This window comes from Festucalex cinctus, chromosome 21, assembly GCF_051991245.1.
Source record: "Festucalex cinctus isolate MCC-2025b chromosome 21, RoL_Fcin_1.0, whole genome shotgun sequence".
Classification (NCBI taxonomy): Eukaryota; Metazoa; Chordata; class Actinopteri; order Syngnathiformes; family Syngnathidae; genus Festucalex; species Festucalex cinctus.
The window spans coordinates 17,946,237-17,968,116 of record NC_135431.1 but is presented as its reverse complement, the minus strand read 5'-3'; the positions used below and the strand labels follow the sequence as shown (position 1 = coordinate 17,968,116).

The 21,880-nt window shown below is 39.5% G+C and overlaps 1 protein-coding gene across 1 annotated transcript; it reads left to right on the top strand.

Moving 5' to 3' along the window:
- The first annotated feature begins 6,634 nt into the window (after nucleotides 1-6,634).
- On the top strand, nucleotides 6,635-21,116 carry adcy3b (adenylate cyclase 3b). Its single transcript, XM_077510616.1, has 20 exons — nucleotides 6,635-7,336; nucleotides 10,527-10,676; nucleotides 10,955-11,112; nucleotides 11,398-11,509; nucleotides 11,574-11,701; nucleotides 12,317-12,475; nucleotides 12,613-12,772; nucleotides 12,871-12,972; nucleotides 13,101-13,177; nucleotides 13,256-13,414; nucleotides 14,088-14,175; nucleotides 14,253-14,369; nucleotides 16,694-16,947; nucleotides 17,279-17,360; nucleotides 17,450-17,608; nucleotides 19,247-19,393; nucleotides 19,605-19,724; nucleotides 19,801-19,927; nucleotides 20,184-20,308; nucleotides 20,811-21,116. The coding sequence occupies exons 1-20, from the start codon at nucleotides 6,677-6,679 to the stop codon at nucleotides 20,988-20,990; spliced, it is 3,264 nt and encodes a 1,087-aa protein (XP_077366742.1). The 5' UTR covers nucleotides 6,635-6,676; the 3' UTR covers nucleotides 20,991-21,116.
- Nucleotides 21,117-21,880: the final 764 nt, after the last annotated feature.

Genomic DNA, 21,880 nt, shown 5'->3' with positions numbered 1-21,880 from the left:
TGCAGCTGTGACAATGTAAATATTTTAATATATTGCCAAATGTGGCAAAAGTGGCACGTGTACGTCCGTGTTGCTTTATTGCCAAATAAATGAACCAATGTTGACTTGATTATGTTTACCTGTGTTGCTTAAATGTGCATTTTGTTCCGGAGGCTAACAGAGCAACAATCGCAGAACCAGCAGAAACCATCGGGGGCAGCATTGAGATTGGAAGTAAATATAAAAATAAAAATAAAAAAAAAGAAAGTTTAAATAAAAAGTTCAAAGTTCTGTGAGTTGAGTCGAGTGTTCCTCGGGAGGAAAATGCCATAGTTTGATTGTTTTGACAAAACATGATACGTCAAAGAAAAAAGTCTGAATTTGACAGAATCATATTTTTAAAATTGAAGAAAATGTAGTCGTTCCAAGATGAAAATTATTTTTAATTAAAGAAAATAATAATGCAATTTTATAATTGAAAAGTCATTCCAAGAAGATTCTTTTTAATTCAAAAAATAATAATTTAGTTTTGTAATTGAAAAAAAAGATGGAGTATTATGATAAATAAATTACAAGAAGTTCAAACTTTATAAGATTCTTATACATTCATGAGTAAAGGCGATAATCCAATGAGAATAAAATAGTTGGGTAATTTCTTAGAAAAAAATAAAAAGGTTTTACAAGAATAAAGTAGCATTTTTTTTCATTCTAAATTTTTCAAGAATAAAAGTACTTTTTTAAGAAAGTTACATTTTCACAAGAAACTTTTTTTAGCAAAAAGATTGAATATTTAGAATTTTTCAAATTAGTTTCAAAAAAGGGAAAATATGAAAATAAAGTTAAAAAATAGAAAATAAATTAATAATACTAGAAAAAAAGGATTCAGAGTTGTTTTTTTTACAGTCAAAATATGAATAAGTCATATTGTACATACTACAGGAGAAACATTTTAAAGAAAAAATATTGTGAGAAAATTGTTGCAATTTTAGACGATTAATTAGAATTTTTCAAAGTAGTTTTAAAAAAGGGAAAACATGAAAATAAAGTTTAAAATTGAGAATAAATTAATAATACTAGGGAAAAAAAGGTTTCAGAGATTTTTTTTACAGTCAAAATATAAATAGGTCATATTGTACATACTACAGGAGAAACATTTTCAAGAAAAAATATTGAGAGAAATTTGTTGCAATTTTAGACGATTAATTTGAATTTTTCAAAGTAGTTATAAAAAAGGGAAAATATGAAAATAAAGTTAAAAAATAGAGAATAAATTAATAATACTGGAAAAAAAGGATTCAGAGATTTTTTGCAGTCAAAATATGAATATACTACAAGGAGAAACATTTTAGAGAAAAAATATTGAGAGAAAATTGTTGCAATTTAAGGCGGTTAATTAGAATTTTTTTCTTTCTTTTTTTTTTTTTTTTTTTACAAAATTAGGAATAAAGTCATACTTTTTGAAAAAAAAAAGGTCAAAATTTTAATTTTAAACAAGTGAGATTTGTTGTTTTTCAAGAATTTGTTGTTAATGTTGAGAGTTTAAAAAAAAAGAAACGTACTTGAAAAATGTCGCAATCTTCGACCAAAGTCATATTCTTACATAACAATCGAAGGTCTCAACTAGCGTTTTTGTTGTCTGACGTTTTTGATGCGCTTTGGTTGGCTCATGGCTTTCATGTCGCTCGGTCACATCGTTAAAAGCACCCTCGTCTTTTTCGTGTGATGTCGGCCATGGAAGCGCAAAGAAGGCGAGCGGCGCGATCGGGTTTCTCGCACTCTCGACGACGTTTTCAGGCCCGACCGAGCGGAACCTACATCGCACAATGGACGCACGCATTCCGAGCATTTTTACACGCTGGTCGCTTGCTAGAACGTGAAGAATCATCCATTTGGTGAAATACAATCAGTAGCTACACTCACTTTTGGGGGGTATTTTTTAGAAAAATGTTATCCACTCGGAGCAAAGGAAAGAAAAAATTACAATACAACTTTATTGTAAAAAAAAAAAAAATATATATATATATATATATATATATATATATATATATATATATATATATATGTTAGGAGTGTTAAAAAAATTGATTCAGCAATATATCGCGATACTACATCGCGCAATTCTCGAATCGATTCAATAGGCGGCTGAATCGATTTTTAAACTTCTATTTTTAATGGAAAAATATTCAACAAAATGTCTTACTTCGGGTTAGGGTTCACACCTTAAGCATGTAAGAATGTTATATTAATGGAACATTAAGCCTTAATATTTTATTTCAATGCTGTTCAAACATGAAATATATTACAACCTGTATAAGACTGAAGTTTCAGATAAATAAATAATACATTTTCATACAAATCTTAGACGGTACAAGTTTACTGATTAGTATTTTCTAAATTTGAATTAAAAAAAATTGCAACAATCGACTTATAAATTCGTATCGGGATTAATCGGTATCGAATCGAATCGTGACCTGTGAATCGTGATACGAATCGAATCGTCAGATACGAGGCAATTCACACCCCCAATATATATATATATATATATATATTAGGGATGGGCGAGTACGCCGATACCAGCCTTTTTTCAAGTACTCGTGACGCAGACGAGTACAAGCGACTGATGGCAGAGGGGGAAGACGTGAAGTGAGTCCTCCTTGCCTGTAACTGGCGCTAGCTTGCAGCAGCTTTTCACCAAAACTTCACCGGTTTGGAAATCCTTCAAAATTGTGAATCTTAAACTAAAAGAGCATTTTTGTGAGCGTTAAGACTATTAAAGAGTGACTGTGCTGGGGTTTTTTGTCAAAATTAAAGGAAATATATTTGTTTAAAATATCTTTTAGTGATTTTTTTTATTTGTCAAAATGTACGACTGGTATCGGCAGTTGGTATCGGTATCTGTGAGTACTGAGGGTCTGAGTATCTGTATCGATCTGAAAAAAAGCGGTATCGAACATCCCTTATACATATACATATATATATATATATATATATATATATATATATATATATATATATATATATATATATATATATATATATATATATATATAAATTAGGGATGGGCGAGTACGCCGATACCAGCCTTTTTTCAAGTACTCGAGTACTCGTGACGCAGACGAGTACAAGCGACCGATGGCAGAGGGGGAAGACATTAAGTGAGTCCTCCTTGCCTGTAACTGGCGCTAGCTTGCAGCAGCTTTTCACCAAAACTTCACCGGTTTGGAAATCCTTCAAAATTGTGAATCTTAAACTAAAAGAGCATTTTTGTGAGCGTTAAGACTATTAAAGAGTGACTGTGCTGTTTTTTTGTCAAAATTAAAGGAAATATATTTGTTTAAAAATAACTTTTAGTGATTTTTTTTATTTGTCAAAATGTACGACTGGTATCGGCAGTTGGTATCGGTATCGGTGAGTACTGAGGGTCTGAGTATCTGTATCGATCTGAAAAAAAGGGGTATCGAACATCCCTTATACATATATATATATATATATATATATATATATATATATATATATATATATATATATATATATTTGACACAATTTTTAAAACATTCCTATGTAAAATTAAAAAAACATTTTTTTGCAACTATTTAGAAAATTAGAAAGTTTTATGAATTTGACTTTTCTTTTTCTTTTTTCTTTTTTTTTTGTCCCATGCAAATCTGACCTTTTCTCCTTTTTGGGGGGCAGGTAGATTGTGATTTGTTTAAAATTTCATTTTTTTTAATGAATAAATTCCAAATAATTTATTGAACAGGTAAAACTTGGAGTGCCCGTCCCATTTCATTGGTGTAACTTCAGATGATGGTGGCCTCGCAGGAAGTAGCTGAGTGTAAACAAACAAAACTTTGGATGGACATGTAACCTGAGAGGAAGCCCACCTTGAAGCCCCAATGCAACCCCAAACCCCCATTTCCTGGACCCTTGGCCTATTTCCTGGCCACAAGTGTCAACAGGTACCACCAGGCCTGGGGCTCTTTGTTTGGCTCTGTGTGTGTATGTGGTTAGATGAGCTGCGCTTGGTGACACAAAGGTGAGCCAAAAGGAAAAAGTTGAGGATTTTGTCCGTCTTTTCGTCTACGTTTTCAAACAAGTAGCCCGAGGAAGAAAGATCCCGAAGTCAGCGCTTTATAATCCCAGCAAAATCCCTTAAAATGCACGGTGCATTTTAAGGGATTTCGTCAGATTTTTTTTTTTTTTTTTTTTTAGTTCTCAAAAATGAGTCTTGAATCAAACCAAAGGATAAATCAATTTAATGGTTTTTTTGTTGTTGTTTTGTTGTTGTTGTTGTTGTTGTTGTTGTTTTTAGTTGTACACTTTGAAGTTGCATTTTCCCAGGATTTTTTTTTTTTTTTTTTAAATAGAACAATTGTTTTTGGGGAAAAAAAACTTTTAATTTTACAAGAAAACGTAATATTTTTTCTTGATTAAAAAAAAGGCATATATTAAATAAACTCAAAAAATGTATACTTTTGTTCACTCTACACGTGTGCGTCATCTTTATGAATTATTGACCAATCTACAGTATTGAAAATGTAAACATAAAATGGAGAGCGAGAAAGAGACAGGTGCACATAGTTTGTGTCACTGGAAGCCAGATTGATGGAGAGCCTCACAGCAGCAGGATTCGCTTACAGTCGTGCTCACACACCCAGACAGCTGGGTACTACACTCTTGAGTGTATATGGTACTACTGCTATTACTACTACATTTGTGTGTGCGTGTGTTTGTATTCGTTATGTAACAAAACACACGTTGTTGTGATGCCACATGAGGGGGAGAAGCAGCTGAGGGTGCAAGAATAATCACTCTCTCACACGCGCACAGTTTTTTATGGCGCTCTCTAGTGGTGGAAGTGAGAACGGCACATCCTCGATTGACGTCATTCAACAATGAGAAGGGGGTTAGCTAAACAATTTCTCTCTTTTAGATCTTACTTAATTCTAAATAGTATTTTCACACTGAGTACAATTGATTTTTTTTGTCTATTGAAAGTCAGATTTTTACAAGAATGAAGTAACATTTATTTTACAAGCCATGCAAGAAAAACAAACAAAACTTTGCATTCCACCAGAACTGTTCAACAAGCGTCCAAGTTTTCATTGAACGTGAAATTCATTAATACACTGTAAAATATCATTGTTTTCCACTTGGGGTCGCCATAGTCACATACTGTTAACATCTGGCAGGTCACTCCTGCATCGTCTGTTTCTTCCATGCCTGCCTGCGTTTTAAATGAATAACAAACATGCAGACATACATCGTACATTCGTTTGTACACTACTAGACCTTCTTTTAATGCGGTGAAGTGCAAAAATTGACATATATGCTCATTTTGTATTATCTTATCATGCCTAAGGGTTTAAATGTATATAAATAACAAAAATATACTTCACAGATTTTTGTCTATCACCGTGGGGTTAAACCAAAACCGGTCGCCCCGCACCCAAACTGGTGGGTATCACTGCTTTTGAATACAATAAAAGGCACGGCCGTGTAAACGGCAAGCACTGACCGTCCATAACATATCCTTCAAAGCGGCTAATATAATGAAAGGAATCGCCATGGTGACAAGTCATTGCAGTTGCTGTAGCACCCCTTGGGGTAGGGACACAAGGGGCACAGTGGATCTGAAGAGACTATAGTGACTGAGCAAGTACCAGTGGTTATGTTGTGAACTTATTAAATCAACAATATCCTTACTACAGTGGTTTCGATGTGGAAGCACTTAGAAGTTCCGAATATAAACCAGAGCGTTGTAGTGTTTCCACTCGATTTTGTCCCCTGAGACAACCGCAATCGGTTGTTTGAGCTCTTGATGGGTGTCGCAAGTATGCTTTTACGCGCCCCGTCGCATCGTCAGTGTCACATTTCCCAAGACGTGGCAGTTACTTTGGTTTCATCGTAGCAACAGTAACAGAGGATGCTAAGAACAAGGTGGGCGGGAGAGAGAGGAGATGAGGAAGGGGGATAGAAATATATAAGCAAGGTAATCAGATGGACCGCAAGTGTTTTCGAGATGGCGCTTTGTTTCGCCTCGCGTCTTAACAGTCTGTGAACTGTTATAGCCCAAGATACGGCATGCAAAAGGAAAAACTCCCGTGCTTCGAGATCTTGTCGGTCGACTATGGCGGGGTTACAGACTACGGCTGCCAAAGGGAAGACGCCGAGATGTATTTTTCCTGGATTACCTAGGAAGTTTCCTGAGATTGTTCCATTATTCAGGAGTTCTTCATCCAAAGGTAACGGCAACCTCATAGCCTACACTGGTGAAAGCTGCTGAAGCTCGGAGATATGGCGACTTCTGTAACGGTTTCGGACTTTAGCACATCCATTGAGTCATTTTTAGAAGTGCTTATGCAGTTTGGTGTCACTTCCGAGTCAGAGTCGATCCCAGATGACATGGAGAAAGTTTCAGAGCACACCATGGACTGTCTCTCAGGACCGCTACATGGAGACACATAACTCCCCTTGATTTAGAGTCTTCATTAAACCTTCCAGACATGTTTTTGGACTGTGCATACAAGGAGTATCAGAGTAGAACATGAACACTCTACACAAAAACTCCTGAGATTCAGACCCAGAACCAAGGGCACGGTTCTAATCGGTGGTACCAAGACTTGAAGCCCCTTACGGATCATCCATCCATTGCAGTATTGAGTAAGGCAAAGGGAGAACTCTAATCCCCGTCAAAATGTCCAACAGGGCCTGTCACATAGAGATGGAACAGCCTGCGGAGTTCCCTATTGCCTACCCGGGTCAGACTGCAGGTGTTACAGCCGTCGCCCATGATGTTACGCTCCTCCAGCCCAGCCGTGGCCTGCTCCGGACCATCCGCACCGCATTCACGCCCGACTCCCTGGAGAGACTTTATCAGAGTTACTTCCGCCGGCAGAGGCAGCAGAACATGCTGACGTTGATGACGTTCGCCGCTCTCTTCAACAGCTTCGTCGTCGTCATGTGCGCCGTCGCATACGCCGAGCACAAGCGGGCCACGGTGGTGGTGGCGGCCCTGGGGCTGGCCGCAGACGTGTTGTTCCATGAGCTGTACCGGCGGCACACGCTACCGAAATCGGCGGTATGGCGAGGGGCCGTCCCATACGTCCTGTGGCTGATGGTCACCGTCCACGTGCTTTGCTATACGGGGCTCAACTTTCAACATGTCTCCCACGCTAGCGACTCGGTGGGCTGGCAGGCGTTTTTTAGCTTCTCCACCTTCCTGACGCTGCCCCTCAACCTGGCGGCCCTGCTCCTGCTCTCGGGCTTCTCGTGCGGGATCCACATCCTGGTGCTGGGCCTGACTGTGGCGCAGAGGTTTGACAACAGCTTGCAAGGGCCCAGCCTGGTCAGGCAGGTAAAACTCTTAGCTCGGAAATACTTTGTACTAGGCAAGGTTATTTTAAATAACTAAAACTAAAATTATAACGAAAAACTAAACACGAAAGTCTTAAAAAAAAAAAACTATAATGAATGAATGAATGAATATCTTTATTGTCATTGTAAATAGATAAATACAACGAAATTAAAAACGCCGCTCCAGTAAAGTGCTTCATCTTTAAAACCACCATTAAACTCATTCACTGCCAGTCATTATAGAAAATTTTTACATTTCCAATACTCACGTGATATTACATTCAATAATTATATATAAACCGAATCTACCAAATAACAGAATAGACTCCCTACTTTTTGTCCCGTCCCGTTCTTTTATAATTGACAGCAGAAAAATGTAGGTTTGCCAAAATACAGCCATTTCTCCCATGGACTCTGAAACTGTGTTTATTTCCTATAAAATGGGGCAATGATGTCATCTACCGGTGGTTGGGCATCAGTAAAGTTGTTTCCAAGTTTGATATTTACAGTGGAGCATGCTCAGATTCGCCCCCATTTAGCACCGCTCTAAAAAATACAATTGACAAGTATACTTGTCAAAGGCAGTGAATGAGTTAAAACCATACACAAACACAAATTTAAGAAATAAATACTAAGAGCACCCGTTAGTTAAAAATACTACTTATGGCTGTTTAAAACAGTTACTACACTCGGGAAAAAATCTGTCTCTGTACCTACTAGTCCTGGTTTTAAGGCACCTATAACGTCTCCCTGAGGGGCGGTAACTGAAAAAGTGCATTGGCAGGGTGAGAAAAGTCCTTTGCTATTTTTCCAGCTTTTGAGACCAGTCTACAATTTGCAATTTCTTCTAATGAAGGAAGGGGACAGCCAATGATTTTCTGTGCAGAACTGATGACTCTCTGTAGACATTTTTTTATCAGCTGCCGAGCATCCATTGTACCACACAATCATACAGTATGTCAGGACACTCTCTATTGTAGACCGATAAAAACACACTAAAAGTTTCTCACAGACCTCGTTTTTTTTTTTTCAGCAGTCTAAGAAAATGCAAACGCTGCTGTGCCTTCTTCACTACAGCTGTAGTGTTATCTGTCCATGTCAGCCTGTCAGAGATGATGGTCCCCAAAAATTTAAAAGTTTTTACACTTTCCACCCTGTTCCCGTTATTCGTCAAAGGGAGGGGGTCAGTGCCATGCTTCCTATAGTCAATAATAAGTTATTTTGTTTTACTTGTGTTGAACATAGGGTTGTTGTCCTTACTCCATGCTACTAGTCTGTGGACTTCTTCTCTGTATGCCAACTCGTCTCCTCCTGAAATAAGTCAGATCAAGGTGGTATCGTCAGCAAACTTTATGATGGTGTTGTTGGAGTGGAGCGAGGTGCAGTCATATGTGTACAGAGAGTAGAGCAGAGGACTCAGTACACAGCCCTGTGGGGAGCCGCTACTGAGAGTGATGGTAGAGGACACCTGGTTACCAAGCTTCACTAATTGAGGTCGGTTGGTGAGGAAATCCAAAATCCAGCTGCAGATCTGTGGTGAGAGGCCGAGATGACTCAGTTTCTTCAGGAGGATGTCGGGGATGATGGTATTAAAGGCAGAGCTATAATCGACAAACAACATCCTCACATATGACCCACTGTGCTCCAGATGATTCAGGGCTGTGTGAAGAGCAAAAGAAATGGCATCATCTGTGTTCTATTTGATCTGTATGCAAATTGCAGTGGGTCCAAAGATGGTGGGAGGATAGTTTTAATATCCTTAATATGCCTTAATATGAGCCGTTCAAAGCACTTCATTATTACAGGTGTGAGTGCCATGTATATTTTACATTTACAAAACTAACTAAAACTATAATTTTAGTGAAAAATACCCTTAGTTTTCGTTTTGGGTAATTAAATAATTAATTTAATATTTCAATATTAACTGGAAGAAAGACTTTTTTTTTTTAATTGAAACTTTGCATTTAACATTCACAGCAATAAACAACTGGAATAAAGACTTTTGAAAGTGTGTCGCACAGAAGTCACGTCATCCAGCAGCATCCAAAAGAAAAGCAGTTCGCTCTTTTTTTCTTTTTTTTTTAATTGAACAAACACAACACAGTGTAACAGCCAGGGGGAGACATATACATCCATCCATCCATCCATTTTCTTGACCGCTTTTTCCTCACAAAGGTCACGGGGGGTGCTGGCGCCTATCTCAACTGGCTCTGGGCAGTAGGCGGGGGACACCCTGGACTGGTTGCCAGCCAATCGCAGGGCACACAGAGATGAACAACCATCCACACTCACAAGCACACCTAGGGACAATTTGGAGCGCCCAATTAACCTGCCATGCATGTCTTTGGAATGTGGGAGGAGACCGGTGTACCCGGAGAAGACCCATGCGGGCACGGGGATAACATGCAAACTCCACCCAGGAAGGCTGGAGTCTGGACTCGAACCCAAGTCCTCAGTACTGGGAGGCGGACGTGCTAACCAGTCCGCCGCTGAGACATATACACAGGAAAGGAAACTTCTACAAAAATATATTATAAAGATCACAAATATAAAGTTTCACTTGCTTTCTTGTTTGTGGAATGTCCAATAGACGATGACGTCGCCCCTTGCGACAATTTTGCGTGTTTGACTTTTGGCTCGCCTTGCCTGCTGCTTTTTCATTTAATCTAATCTAAACGCCAACACTAGGTAAGTAGTGTGTTACTTTTTTTCAGTTTACCATGTTATTTATTAAATCTTGCACACAAGTAATACACAATAAACTAATACTAAAAATAACTAGAATAGAAACAAACAGAGCCGCTCTGAAAACTAATTAAACATAATAATAATAATAATAATAATAATAATAATAATAATAATAATAATAATAATAATAATAATAATAATAATAAAATAAATAAACAAACAAACTAACTAACTAACACAAAACACAAATAAAAACTAACTATAATGAAATTTCCAAAACTATAACAACCCTGGTAATATAATAAGCAGAGGTTTCAAATCCAGGTCTGGAAAGTAAGAACACTGCCACATTTTGGCTTTAGCCACATATACCTCTACTGAGCTCCAAACTGTGGCATGGTTTTACTGTCTGGATCTGCATTTGAGTCTGTCTATCATTCATAACCTGATGTTCTTGGTGATTCTGCTTTTGTGTTTTTATTCTCCGGTTGCTGAAATCACAGCTCCTGGCCAACGTGATGCTGTACCTGTGTGCAGCTGCAGTGGGTGTGGTGTCATACTACATGTCTGACAGGAAGTACAGGACGGCCTTTTTGGAGGCGCGTCAGTCCCTGGAGGTCAAACTCACACTCGAGGAGCAGAGCACCCAACAGGTATACGAAAACATGGTGATACACAGGAACGCCCTGTACCTGTCACTTTGTCAGCTTGGTTGTTCTGAGACATGATTGCTACTCTCTTTGGGGACCTGGCCCAGAAAAGATTTACTCGTGTTGCTTGGTAAAATTCTGTATACTTTTCCTGACTGGTCTAGCTGCTTTAGCCGGCTAGCTAGTACTTACCTAGTACTTAGTACTTAGTACTTGCTAAGTACAACTGTAAACCGGGACCACCTCAGCCATGTACAAGTATTTCCACTCTCACCACACAGGAGGAGTTACTTTTGTCCATCCTGCCCAAACACATCGCAGATGAGATGCTGCAGGGCTTGAAGAATCAGGCCAATGAGAACGAAGTCCAGCAACTGCAGAAGCAGAAGCAGCAGCAGCAATTCAACACGATGTACATGTACCGCCACGAGCATGTCAGGTGAGCCCCGACCTGTTTTTTTGTTTGGACTCATTTAGGGATAGGTGTTTCAATCCATGATTTTTCTACAGCAGTCCTTTAGCAGCAAACTGGATGGGCTAGACAATGAAGCGCTCTACAGCACGAAGCCCCTTTCCATACACTGGCTGCCGCGTCAGATTTTCAAACATTTTTTTCTTATCTTGCCCTTCCGCCTTCTCGCTGTGATATGCACGCACTCATTGCTGACAACGAGGCACTCTGAAGCAATCGCAGCAAACTTTCAGCGAATTGTTGTTGTTACAGCATCCTGTTTGCTGACATCGTGGGCTTCACCCAACTCTCGTCCGCCTGCAGCGCACAGGAACTCGTTAAGCTGCTCAACGAGCTCTTCGCACGCTTCGACAAACTGGCCGAAGTGAGTTTGCACCTGCAGCGATTACATGACTTCTGTTCAAGCTTCCCTTCTTGTACCATCACAGCAACACCATCAACTGCGAATCAAAATCCTGGGCGACTGCTACTACTGCATCTGCGGCCTTCCTGACTTCCGAGAGGACCACGCCGCCTGCTCCATCATGATGGGACTCTCCATGGTAGAAGCCATCTCGTGAGTGGTCGCCATCTAAAATGTTTTTGATATCCAATGAGAAATGGAAAAAGATTTCTTCTACACTGACAATGTAAAGTAGTTCAGTCATGGTGGCCCTTATAGAGTAAGTCAACTTTAAACATTTCTTGAAAATAATATGTTTCATGGGACCTAACTAGTGTAAACATGACATTCTGATTAATATTACATTTTTGGAATATGAGTTATGCGGCAAAATCCAGCTGTTTTTATCTATCTCAGGGGGCGGCCATTTTGCCACTTGCTGTCGACTGAAGATGACGTCACAGTTGCTCAGGGCTCGGGTAACGACCAATCACAGCTCAGCTTCAGAAAAACAGGTGAGTTGTGATTGGTTGTTTGCCTAAGCCCTGAGCAACTGTGATGTCATCTTCAGTCAACAGCATGTGGCAAAATGGCCGCCCCCTGAGATAGACAAAAATGGTTGGATTTTGCTTCATAACTCATATTCCACAAATGTAAAATGAATGAGAACATCGTGTTTAGACTAGTGAGTTCACATATAACATATTATTGTCAAGAAATGTTTAAGGCTGACTTCCACTTTAAGGACTTAGCAATAAAATGGAAACTCTGCTTTCTTTCCTATGTCAGTTATGTGCGAGAGAAGACAAAAACGGAGGTGGACATGCGAGTGGGCGTGCACACAGGCACCGTGTTGGGAGGAGTTCTGGGTCAGAAGCGTTGGCAGTTTGACGTTTGGTCCACGGATGTCACCGTCGCCAATAAGATGGAGTCCGGAGGGATTCCTGGGTCAGAGACGCTCTAGTTGACTTGCTGTCTTTTAGGTCTGCCGCAGTATAGCGCCAACTACTGCCGAGGAGGACTAACTCAATGTCAGATTTTTTTCTTTTTGTTTCTGTGGCGTGACTGTCGTTTCTGTGCTGCAGTCGAGTGCATATTTCCCATAGCACCAAGGAAAGTCTCCACGGGGAGTTTGAACTGGAACCGGGCAACGGTGGCGAGAGGTGTGAGTACCTGCTGGAGAAAGGCATTGACACTTACTTGGTTCTGGTTCCTAAAAACAAAGAAGATGAACTCAATCGAAAAGTGAGTGCGCACGCCAGGAACTTGTTTCGGGTCATAAATTTTATCCTAGGACTATTTAGTTAGTTGAAATTCTCATGTTTCTCTTTCCCATGTCCCAGAAATCAAGTGTTGTGTCCACCAGGAAGTCCTGGCAGTTGATAAACACGATATCAAACGGGAATGTAGCCTCGTCATCCCCGGTCTCGGATTCTCATCAGGAGGTAAATCAGCACCCGGTTCCCGACTTACACTCTCCAAATGGGTACACCGATGACCAGAGGTGTCAAATCCAGGTCCACATTTTGGCTTTAGACATCTCTGTACTGGACTGTTCATGTCCTTTCTTCAGAAGTACCGCTTGGTTGGAGAACAAGTGATCAACACGCGACTCCAGCAGGAACTCCTGGAGAGAGAAACACAGCAAATGTGGGAGCAAAGATGATCATAACCCGCAAGTTAAAAATATTGGACTACTTCACTCCTCCATCCTCCCCGTTTCTCCAGATTAAAGAACCGGATCCATCCCGTCTCCATGCGCTTTGTGGACGGCAAGCTGGAGGCGCACTACTCCTCGGAGAAGGAGGAACGCACCGGGGCGGCATTCTGCTGCTGCGCCGTTGTGTTGCTCTTCATCACCGCCATGGAGGTCTTCATTGACCCACTGTAGGTCCACTATGGAAAACAATTTCAGCATTTATTCAGAATCCTTGAGATCCACTTTTACGTCCTTGTATTGTTATGCTTTTTGTCCTCTGTAGTAAAACGACTAGAGCACACTAACACTAGACTGGGTCTTAAAAGTGACATTTGCTCTAAGAGCTTTCCATGTGTCATGACTCGAGTCATGCAGGAGTAATGTTTGGGTCTTGTCTCATGTCTGAGGTCACGCCTGGGTTAATTTTGAGTAGAGTTCATGACCGTGCGCCAGAGTTCACGACCCATTACGTGTCTGTTTTGGTATTGATGTACCAGCATCCAGTTTCAACTAGTTTTAGGCTATATGATGTCTGGACTATATGATGTCAAGGATCTTTTATGATATATCATGTTTGTTGATGTCAGGATCTATCTGTAATTACGGAGTTAACAGCCAATCAGAGAATTCCGTGTCAGTACTAGTACTCACATGTCTAGCCACAACCAATGAGATTGATTGACTGTCTATTTAAGGGTCTGAAAATTGTGTGTGTTTTGTACAATTATTGTTCAACTGTTCCTGTGTACCACTCTCTTAGTTTCTGCCTCTCAATGTGAATAACTAGATAAAGACATTTTTGTCTGCTTTTGGGATCCAACCCTTCAGCTCACAACACCATGGACATGTGTGTGTTTGCAGACTTTTGGTGAACTACGTGACTCTAGCAATAGGGGAGGTTTTGTTACTCATCCTCACTGTGTGCTCCCTGGCTGCCATCTTCCCCAAGGTAAACGCATCATGTGAGAATATTTTGTCATATTCCTGCGTGTAATGATGATGATGATTATAACAATATGCTTGTAGTTTTTTCCCAAGAAGCTGGTAGCCTTCTCTTTGTGGATCGACCACACGCGCTGGGCAAGAAATACGTGGGCCGTGGCGGCCATATTTGTCCTCACCATGGCTGTAATTGCTGATATGGTAAGGCGTGGTTTTTACCTACTGACATACAGGGGCGTATTCACTAAAGGTTTGCGTCGCCTTTGCACCGCGCTAACCGGCAAAAATTGAGCAATTAAAGCGCCTAATTCACTAAACACGCGCAGATGGGGAAATCCGTCACTAAGTGCTCTGCCGAATAGATTGCGTCACGGTGCGCCAGTGTTATTTGCGCGTATGTAAATGAGGTAATTTGCATACAAATAACACGCAAATAACATTTTTGGAAAGCATGTATTAATCTGATGCACTTCGATCTCCGGCAGTGCGTTCCATTTGCCGCACAACATGCGCGGCTGATCACGCAGAGAGGAGAAGAGAGAGAGAGAGAGAGAGAGAGAGAGAGAGAGAGAGAGAGAGAGAGAGAGAGAGAGAGAGAGAGAGAGAGAGAGAGAGAGAGAGAGAGAGCGAGAGAGAGAGAGAGAGAGAGAGAATATTTCCGTTAGTTTAGGACAACATAACGTAACCCGGGCTGATCGGCAATGACAGGGAGGCATTTTACGATCATTCTTATGTGCCAGATGCATACTGTACACCCACGCCAACCTCTGAAATGTATATTTTTAAAATACGATCGCAACAATAATTTGTAGCCTACTTTATGAATGAATGACGTCGTTGTCGTCCTCTCTGCTCTGTACAGCTTAATGGCGCTCTAAACGCTTACTCTCGGTCCAACCTCGCTTTCTGATAATGTCATCTTTCTCGCAACTGTTACTATAACAACCATGTTGTTGGCGCAAATCCATTGCCATGTGTGCTAAATCAGGTGCAAATTTGCTCCAAGCTGTCATTTTTGTGGCCGTGTTTGTGCCGGTATATGATTAGTGCAATATCCTTAGTGAATAGGTTGGTAACTGCGCAGACTGCGTGTGCAGTTGTGGTGCAATATGTCGCACTATTACCGGACGCAGCGCATTCTTAGTGAATATGCCCCACAGTGTATACCCAACTACATACTATTCATCTAACTAGTACCAACCCATCAACCGACCCATCTATCTACCCATCCAAAAAAAATTAGTCTTATTTTTGCTGCAACCAATTTCTTTTTGCCCTTTTTTTATTTTTTATTTTTTTTATTTCTTAAGATAAATACATGTCAATTAGTGCTGAGTAGTGATTGGAATTTCCTCAATCGATTCGATTTCAATTCACAAGACTTCAATTTGATTTGATTTAAATTTGTTCCCAATTGGATTCACTTCAATTCAGTCCAATATTGATTAATGATGGAACATCAATTGTTCTTATGATTAAAAAAAAAAACAAAAAACAAAAAAACTCAAACTTTAAATTCCAAATTGTTTTTTTCAGAGGCAGTAATTGGTTAAATGATTTAGTTTATTAGTAAAGTAACATGTCGTGTTATAATCACTTAAGTGTTACACAAACATTCACATCATCAAGGATGAGATGAGGATATTTTCAATATTATTCAACAATTGTAAATATAAATTAATTGTCTTAAAGTGCAATAAGTCAGGTCTTTCAAAAATGTAAGAAAATACTTTTAAATTAATGTAAACAGTACATTTCAAGAAAACAAATGGTCTTTAAAATTCTATTTTTTAATTAAGTTATGGTGAAAAGAGGTGTTAAAATAATCGATTCATGGTTTTATGAATCAATGTCAGGCTCTAAAAGGAAAGTATTTATTTATTTTTTTTAACCCATCCCATTTTTTTTCTTGAAAGTAAGGATAATTTTGCCGACACATGCCCAATTTTTGGCTTGAGCACTTGCCCCACCAAATAAGTCTGTGCAAGTGCCTGAACCCACCAATCTACCCACCCGCTACCAGCCACCCGCCCACCTGTAATCCACTCAGCCACACAGCCGTCTATCTTCACTTGAGAGCCTTTGGTGCGCCAGGTTCTCCCCGTGGGCTCCATTAGTCATCTATCTCGGTGCATGCAACCTAATTTGTCAAAGCCCCCACGGAGCCTGTAAAACACGCTGCTGCCTTTTAGCCACCTGACAGGCATCAAGAAGATGCTCAAGTGAATATTGTCGACTGTCACACAGTGAGCACATGCTGGAAAATGAGTCAGAATGATCAAATCTGTGATGGAAGAAAAATATCAAATTGAGCGCCATAATATTGTACTTCATAAAAACATGCAACTCCTAAGCACGAGAGTAATATTGGTCATTCTTTGCAGAAGATAAGAATATATGTTATTTTACTCTGTGATTACTCTGTGATCTACTTAAGTACAATTTTACTTCATGATTTCCCTCCACCAATTTGCTTTATCTCGAATGAAAAATGATGAGACTTCCATCGCCTCTCATTTTTCCAGCTCAGCTGCGTTCCGCCGCACTTCAGGCTGGTCAACGGCACGTCGGACGCGCTAGGCGAATGCGCAGAGAACCCGAAGCACTACAGCTTCATGACCGTGATGGTGCTGATGGCCGCCGCCATGCTGCTGCAGGTCAGCCACCTGATCAAGCTGAGCCTCATGCTGCTGGTCGTCGCGGCGACGGGGGCCGTCAACATCCACAGCTGGCGGGACATCTACGATCTGTATGACTTTGTGAACTTTGCGTCGTACAGGTGAGTAATTAAATATTTATCATAAAATTTTTTAATATTTTACAAATGAATTACAAAAAAATCAAGATAAAATATCTTGTATATTTTTAATGTATTATTATTAATGTGTGTACCTTCAACAATTCTTTCTGAGGGGCCTTGCAGGTGTTATACAATGGTGCACTTAGAATCCTGCCTAGCAACAAGTAGCCAATCAAACTTGGGATATGACAATAAAAAATAATTCCGGCATTACATGGCCATAGTAAAATTATCAAATTTTTCAATAAATTATACATGATTTCATTCAAATGTGTATAATGTGTAACATATACATTTATTCTTCTTCCAGAGCATCCATGGTACCATCCAAGTACCTGATGACCATGATGGCCATCGTGATGATGGTCAGCCTCTACCTCTTCTCCCGCCATGTGAGCGAGTCCCTTTCCACTTCCATTCTCACTGTGGACACCGGTTGACCCCGTACATTTGCCGTAAATTTTGTTGCGCGTGGTTGCAGCTGGAGCGTCAGTCCCGGGAGTTGTTTCTGTGGAAGGTGGGCGTGCACGACCAGAAGGAGAGGGTGCTAGAGATGAGACGCTGGAATGAAGCGTTAGTCACCAACATGTTGCCCGAGCACGTGGCCAAGCACTTCCTGGGCACCAAAAAGAGAGATGAGGTGCGGTCCCATCAGAGTTTTCTCTAGGGTGCTGATATATGTATGTAATTATACACATTTCCAAGGCTCTTAGACTTTTTAAATTAGCATCTGCCGTTGAGCCCACGCAACCACTAACCGCTAAGCTAATTGCTAGGCTAGCAGTCAGTACCACTCCCGAGGAGTCACCCACTTCTGTTCGTTATTCAGCTTAATAAAAATGTGTCTAGTTCACACTAAACAGTCATATTATGAACAATTTCGTCATATTTATTTCTGTTTTGTCATTATCAAAAGTGACTATATCGCCTTCACTCGTCTGTATAGAGCAGGGGTGTCCAAACTTTTTCATTTGAGGGCCACATACAGAAAATCAGAAGGACGCAAGAGCCACATAATGTTATAAAGAGAACTTGTTTTGTCCTAAAAATTGTACAAATAATTTATTTGTGCTTTTGCATATTTAGAAAAATGCTACAGTATATAAACCAATTTATTTGTAATATGGCAGTAGGGTTATTATTAGTGTTGTTCCGATACCGATACTGGTATCGGCAGTGGTATTGGCCCTTGAATGCTCTGAACCAATAGCAGGACAGCTTTTTCATGTTGAGGGAAAAAAAACAAAAACGTAAGTATCGGTATGGTGTCGGTATCGGCCGATACTGCAAAGCTGGATATCAGAATAGCTATCGAGGGCCAAAAAACGGTATCGAAACAACACTAGTTATTATAGTTTTGGAATTTTTCATTTTAGTTAGTTTTTATTAGTTTTCAGGGTGGTTCTGTTATATATATATATATATATATATATATATATATATATATATATATATATATATATATATATATATATATATATATATATATATATATATATATTAAATGTGTATTACTTGTGCGCAATATTTAAAAAACACCATGGGAGCGACGTCATCTTTTGGTGCTTTTCTATTGGCTGCTGCTAGATGACGTCACCTCTGTGTGACATATTTTCAAACGTCATTATATCAAAATAAATCTACTAAAATTCACATTTAAAATCATCCCCAAAGCCTCATGCATTAAATTAATTACCAAAGACTAAAACGAAGGACATGTTTGCTATAATTATAGTTTTAGTTAGTTTTGTAAACATAAAATGTAGTTTCAGTTAGTTTTAGTTTTTTAAAAAGCAATTTCGTTTTTTTTTTATTTCGGTAACAATATTGTTTTTTGAATTTTAGTTTTAGTTTTTTCATTGGTTTTAGTTAACTAAAATAAGCTTTAATGGCACCTGTTTTTCGATACCCTCCCTTCTTACTTTGACCATCTCCAAACATTTTTGTTTTGTTTATTTTATTTGAACTGAGTCAAATGCCATATGTCGCGGGCCACTGAAAAATGGACGGCTGGCCGCAAATGGCCCCCGGGCCGTAGTTTGGACACCCCTGGTATAGAGTAAGTACAATCAGGCCAAGTCAGTCTTAGCGTAAGCTAGTCACCCAGCTTTAGCAAACTTACATTTGAAATTGCAGAGGTATGATGAGAAGTAAAACTTGAATCATAAAAATAATAAGATATACAACATATATATTTTAAATATCTATTTGATTTTATGAACATTTTGTGAAATGAGTAAATGAGGGTGGCTGACAGTATGAAATGATTTCATTTCAGGAGCTGTACAGTCAGTCATACGAAGAAGTGGGCGTGATGTTCGCGTCCATCCCCAACTTCTCGGACTTCTACACAGAGGAGAGCATCAACAACGGAGGCATCGAGTGCCTGCGCATCCTCAACGAGATCATCTCCGACTTTGACAGCGTGAGTCCCAGGCCGCCATTTTAAAACTCTACACATACCTGTTCAAATGCAAGGTTTTTGTGATTAAAAGAAAAATGAGACCAAGATCAGTCTTTTCAAAACTTCTGCTAACTCAATTTAAAACAAAAATGTAACGCAATCTATTAAGCAATCAACCATTCACATGAAATCAATATGCAGATACTATGTACATTCACTTTTCCCCCAACAGTTACTCGACAAGGACGAATTCCGCAACATCACCAAGATCAAGACAATAGGAAGCACCTACATGGCGGCGTCAGGCCTCACCCCAAAAAGCAGCGCAAACGGACACAGCGACGGTCACAAGGTTTGGAACATTCCGACTAATAGATTGGCATCCTTAGCAATCGTACTGTTTTTTTTTTTTTTTTATCTTCATGCAGCTGGAGGAACAGAAACTTCTCGAGCGCTGGCAGCACCTCGCGGATCTGGCAGACTTCGCTTTGGCCATGAAAGTTACCCTGGACAACCTCAACAAGCAGTCCTTCAATAATTTCATGCTACGAATCGGTCAGTACAAGTGCATGTGCTCCTTATTGCATGCGCCATGACCACTTGGCGGCATTATATTACAGACATACAAATATATACTATACAAGGAAGTGTAGTAGGCTGCTGTAAAACAGCATTTCTTTAATGAGGATAAAGAATATATGCCCATGTGTATCATTGCTTATTTTACACCATGACTGATTGTGGACACATTCATGAAGCCTGTCGGAATGAATTTGTGTTTTCGTACATGTTCCAATGGCGCCCCCGTCAGGTCTCAATAAAGGCGCCGTTCTGGCCGGCGTGATCGGCGCTCGTAAGCCTCACTACGACATCTGGGGGAACACGGTCAACGTGGCCAGCAGGATGGAGTCCACTGGAGTCATGGGAAACATTCAGGTACAAACTGTCAATGATGTAGTACCAAAACTGACCTGTGAGAGGCAGTATGGCGCCACAGGACATCCAAACTGCTGGAAAATACAATAACAGAAGGAGCAGGGGGAAAAAATGGAAGCTAGATGAAATGTTTGCAAATTGTAGCGAAGGATGTCACTTTTCCCACATTTTCTCATTACAGCCCCCCCCCCCCTCACAATTCGATACACAACGCCCCATAGTAACATGAACAGCATTGTTTTTTTTAATCCTATACTAAAAAGTTGTGCGGACCCTGTAATGACAGTGGTTTACAAGCTTGAATTTCACAGACAAGCTGGATGAGAACCTCTTCCACGCCTACCCTATTGAAACACATACTAACAAATATGTTCAGTTGGATTCAATTTTACTGCCATCCACATTAGTGAATGAGTTAAAAAATAAACAAGAAATAATAACACATATCCGCGCACAAACCCAAAAGTCCTGCCCTGAAGTGTTGTTTGTGTGCTTTCCCCAGGTGGTGGAGGACTGCTTCAACATCTTGAAGTTCTACGGCTTCCGCTTTGTGAGAAGGGGACACATTCTTGTCAAAGGAAAAGGCGAGCTGCTCACCTTCTTCATGAAGGGGAAAGAAAGAAACACAAGCAACGTTCTTCCAGAAACGACTCTTCCCCATCAAGTGGTGCATGTTTTTTGAACAAAGGACAGACTGCACTGTACTATGTCCATTTTGCTACATTTGCAGTTCATTGTTTTTATTGCTATTGTTCATATTCTCTTTAGAAATGTTAATTACATTTAAACCAACATAAAATAAATTATTTATGCCACATGTACACAGAATTGCTGGCACTTGATTTATAAAGTGCTGGGCCATCATATATATGTATTTGTACTTTTCATTAAACAAGTTTGCACTATGTTGTTGCGTTCAGTTTCTTAACTAAACCACAAAACATGCTTTATTGTTGTATTTGTTATCGTTATAATTGATCCAGTTAGTCATGGAGTCAATTGACTATCACTTGGCATTTTATTAAAATATTACATTTATCACACTTGAAACATTGACTTTAATAATCACTTTGTTATCAGCAGATTCTTGGAAATTGTCAGGAGGTTCCCAAAAAATTATTGTTGTAATAGTAATCATACTGTATTTTGGGATTAAATAAAATAAATGTAATTATTGTTTAATCATTTTTCTCAACGGATTCCACACAAGCAGATTTTCAAGGGTACACACAAAAACGCGACTTTAATTTTAGTTAAATATAGAAATACTCTCCACAACTTTGTACTTTAGAGACTTTTTTTTATATTTTTTTTATTTTTTTATTTTACATTAAATCAAAGTCGTTGAGCTCGGAGCGGACTGTCACTGTTGACCGCTCAGTCTCTCGGCCCTGTTTTTGTGTACTTGATTAATTTTAATTTAATAATTTGTTCATTTTGTAAAATGTATTTACACTATACGTGTATTATTTTTGACATTGGTAGACTGTCTATGTTGTTTAATTCATAATAATAATAATACAAAAAAAAAGAATCCCGAAAATAAATAAATATTCGTATATCTTTTAGGGT

Coding starts and splice junctions, on each gene's coding strand:
- adcy3b (XM_077510616.1), top strand. CDS start 6,677: ATGTCCAACAGGGCCTGTCACATAGAGATGGAACAGCCTGCGGAGTTC. Junction 7,337..10,526: donor GGCCCAGCCTGGTCAGGCAG/GTAAAACTCTTA, acceptor CTGAAATCACAG/CTCCTGGCCAACGTGATGCT. Junction 13,415..14,087: donor GAGGTCTTCATTGACCCACT/GTAGGTCCACTA, acceptor GTGTGTTTGCAG/ACTTTTGGTGAACTACGTGA.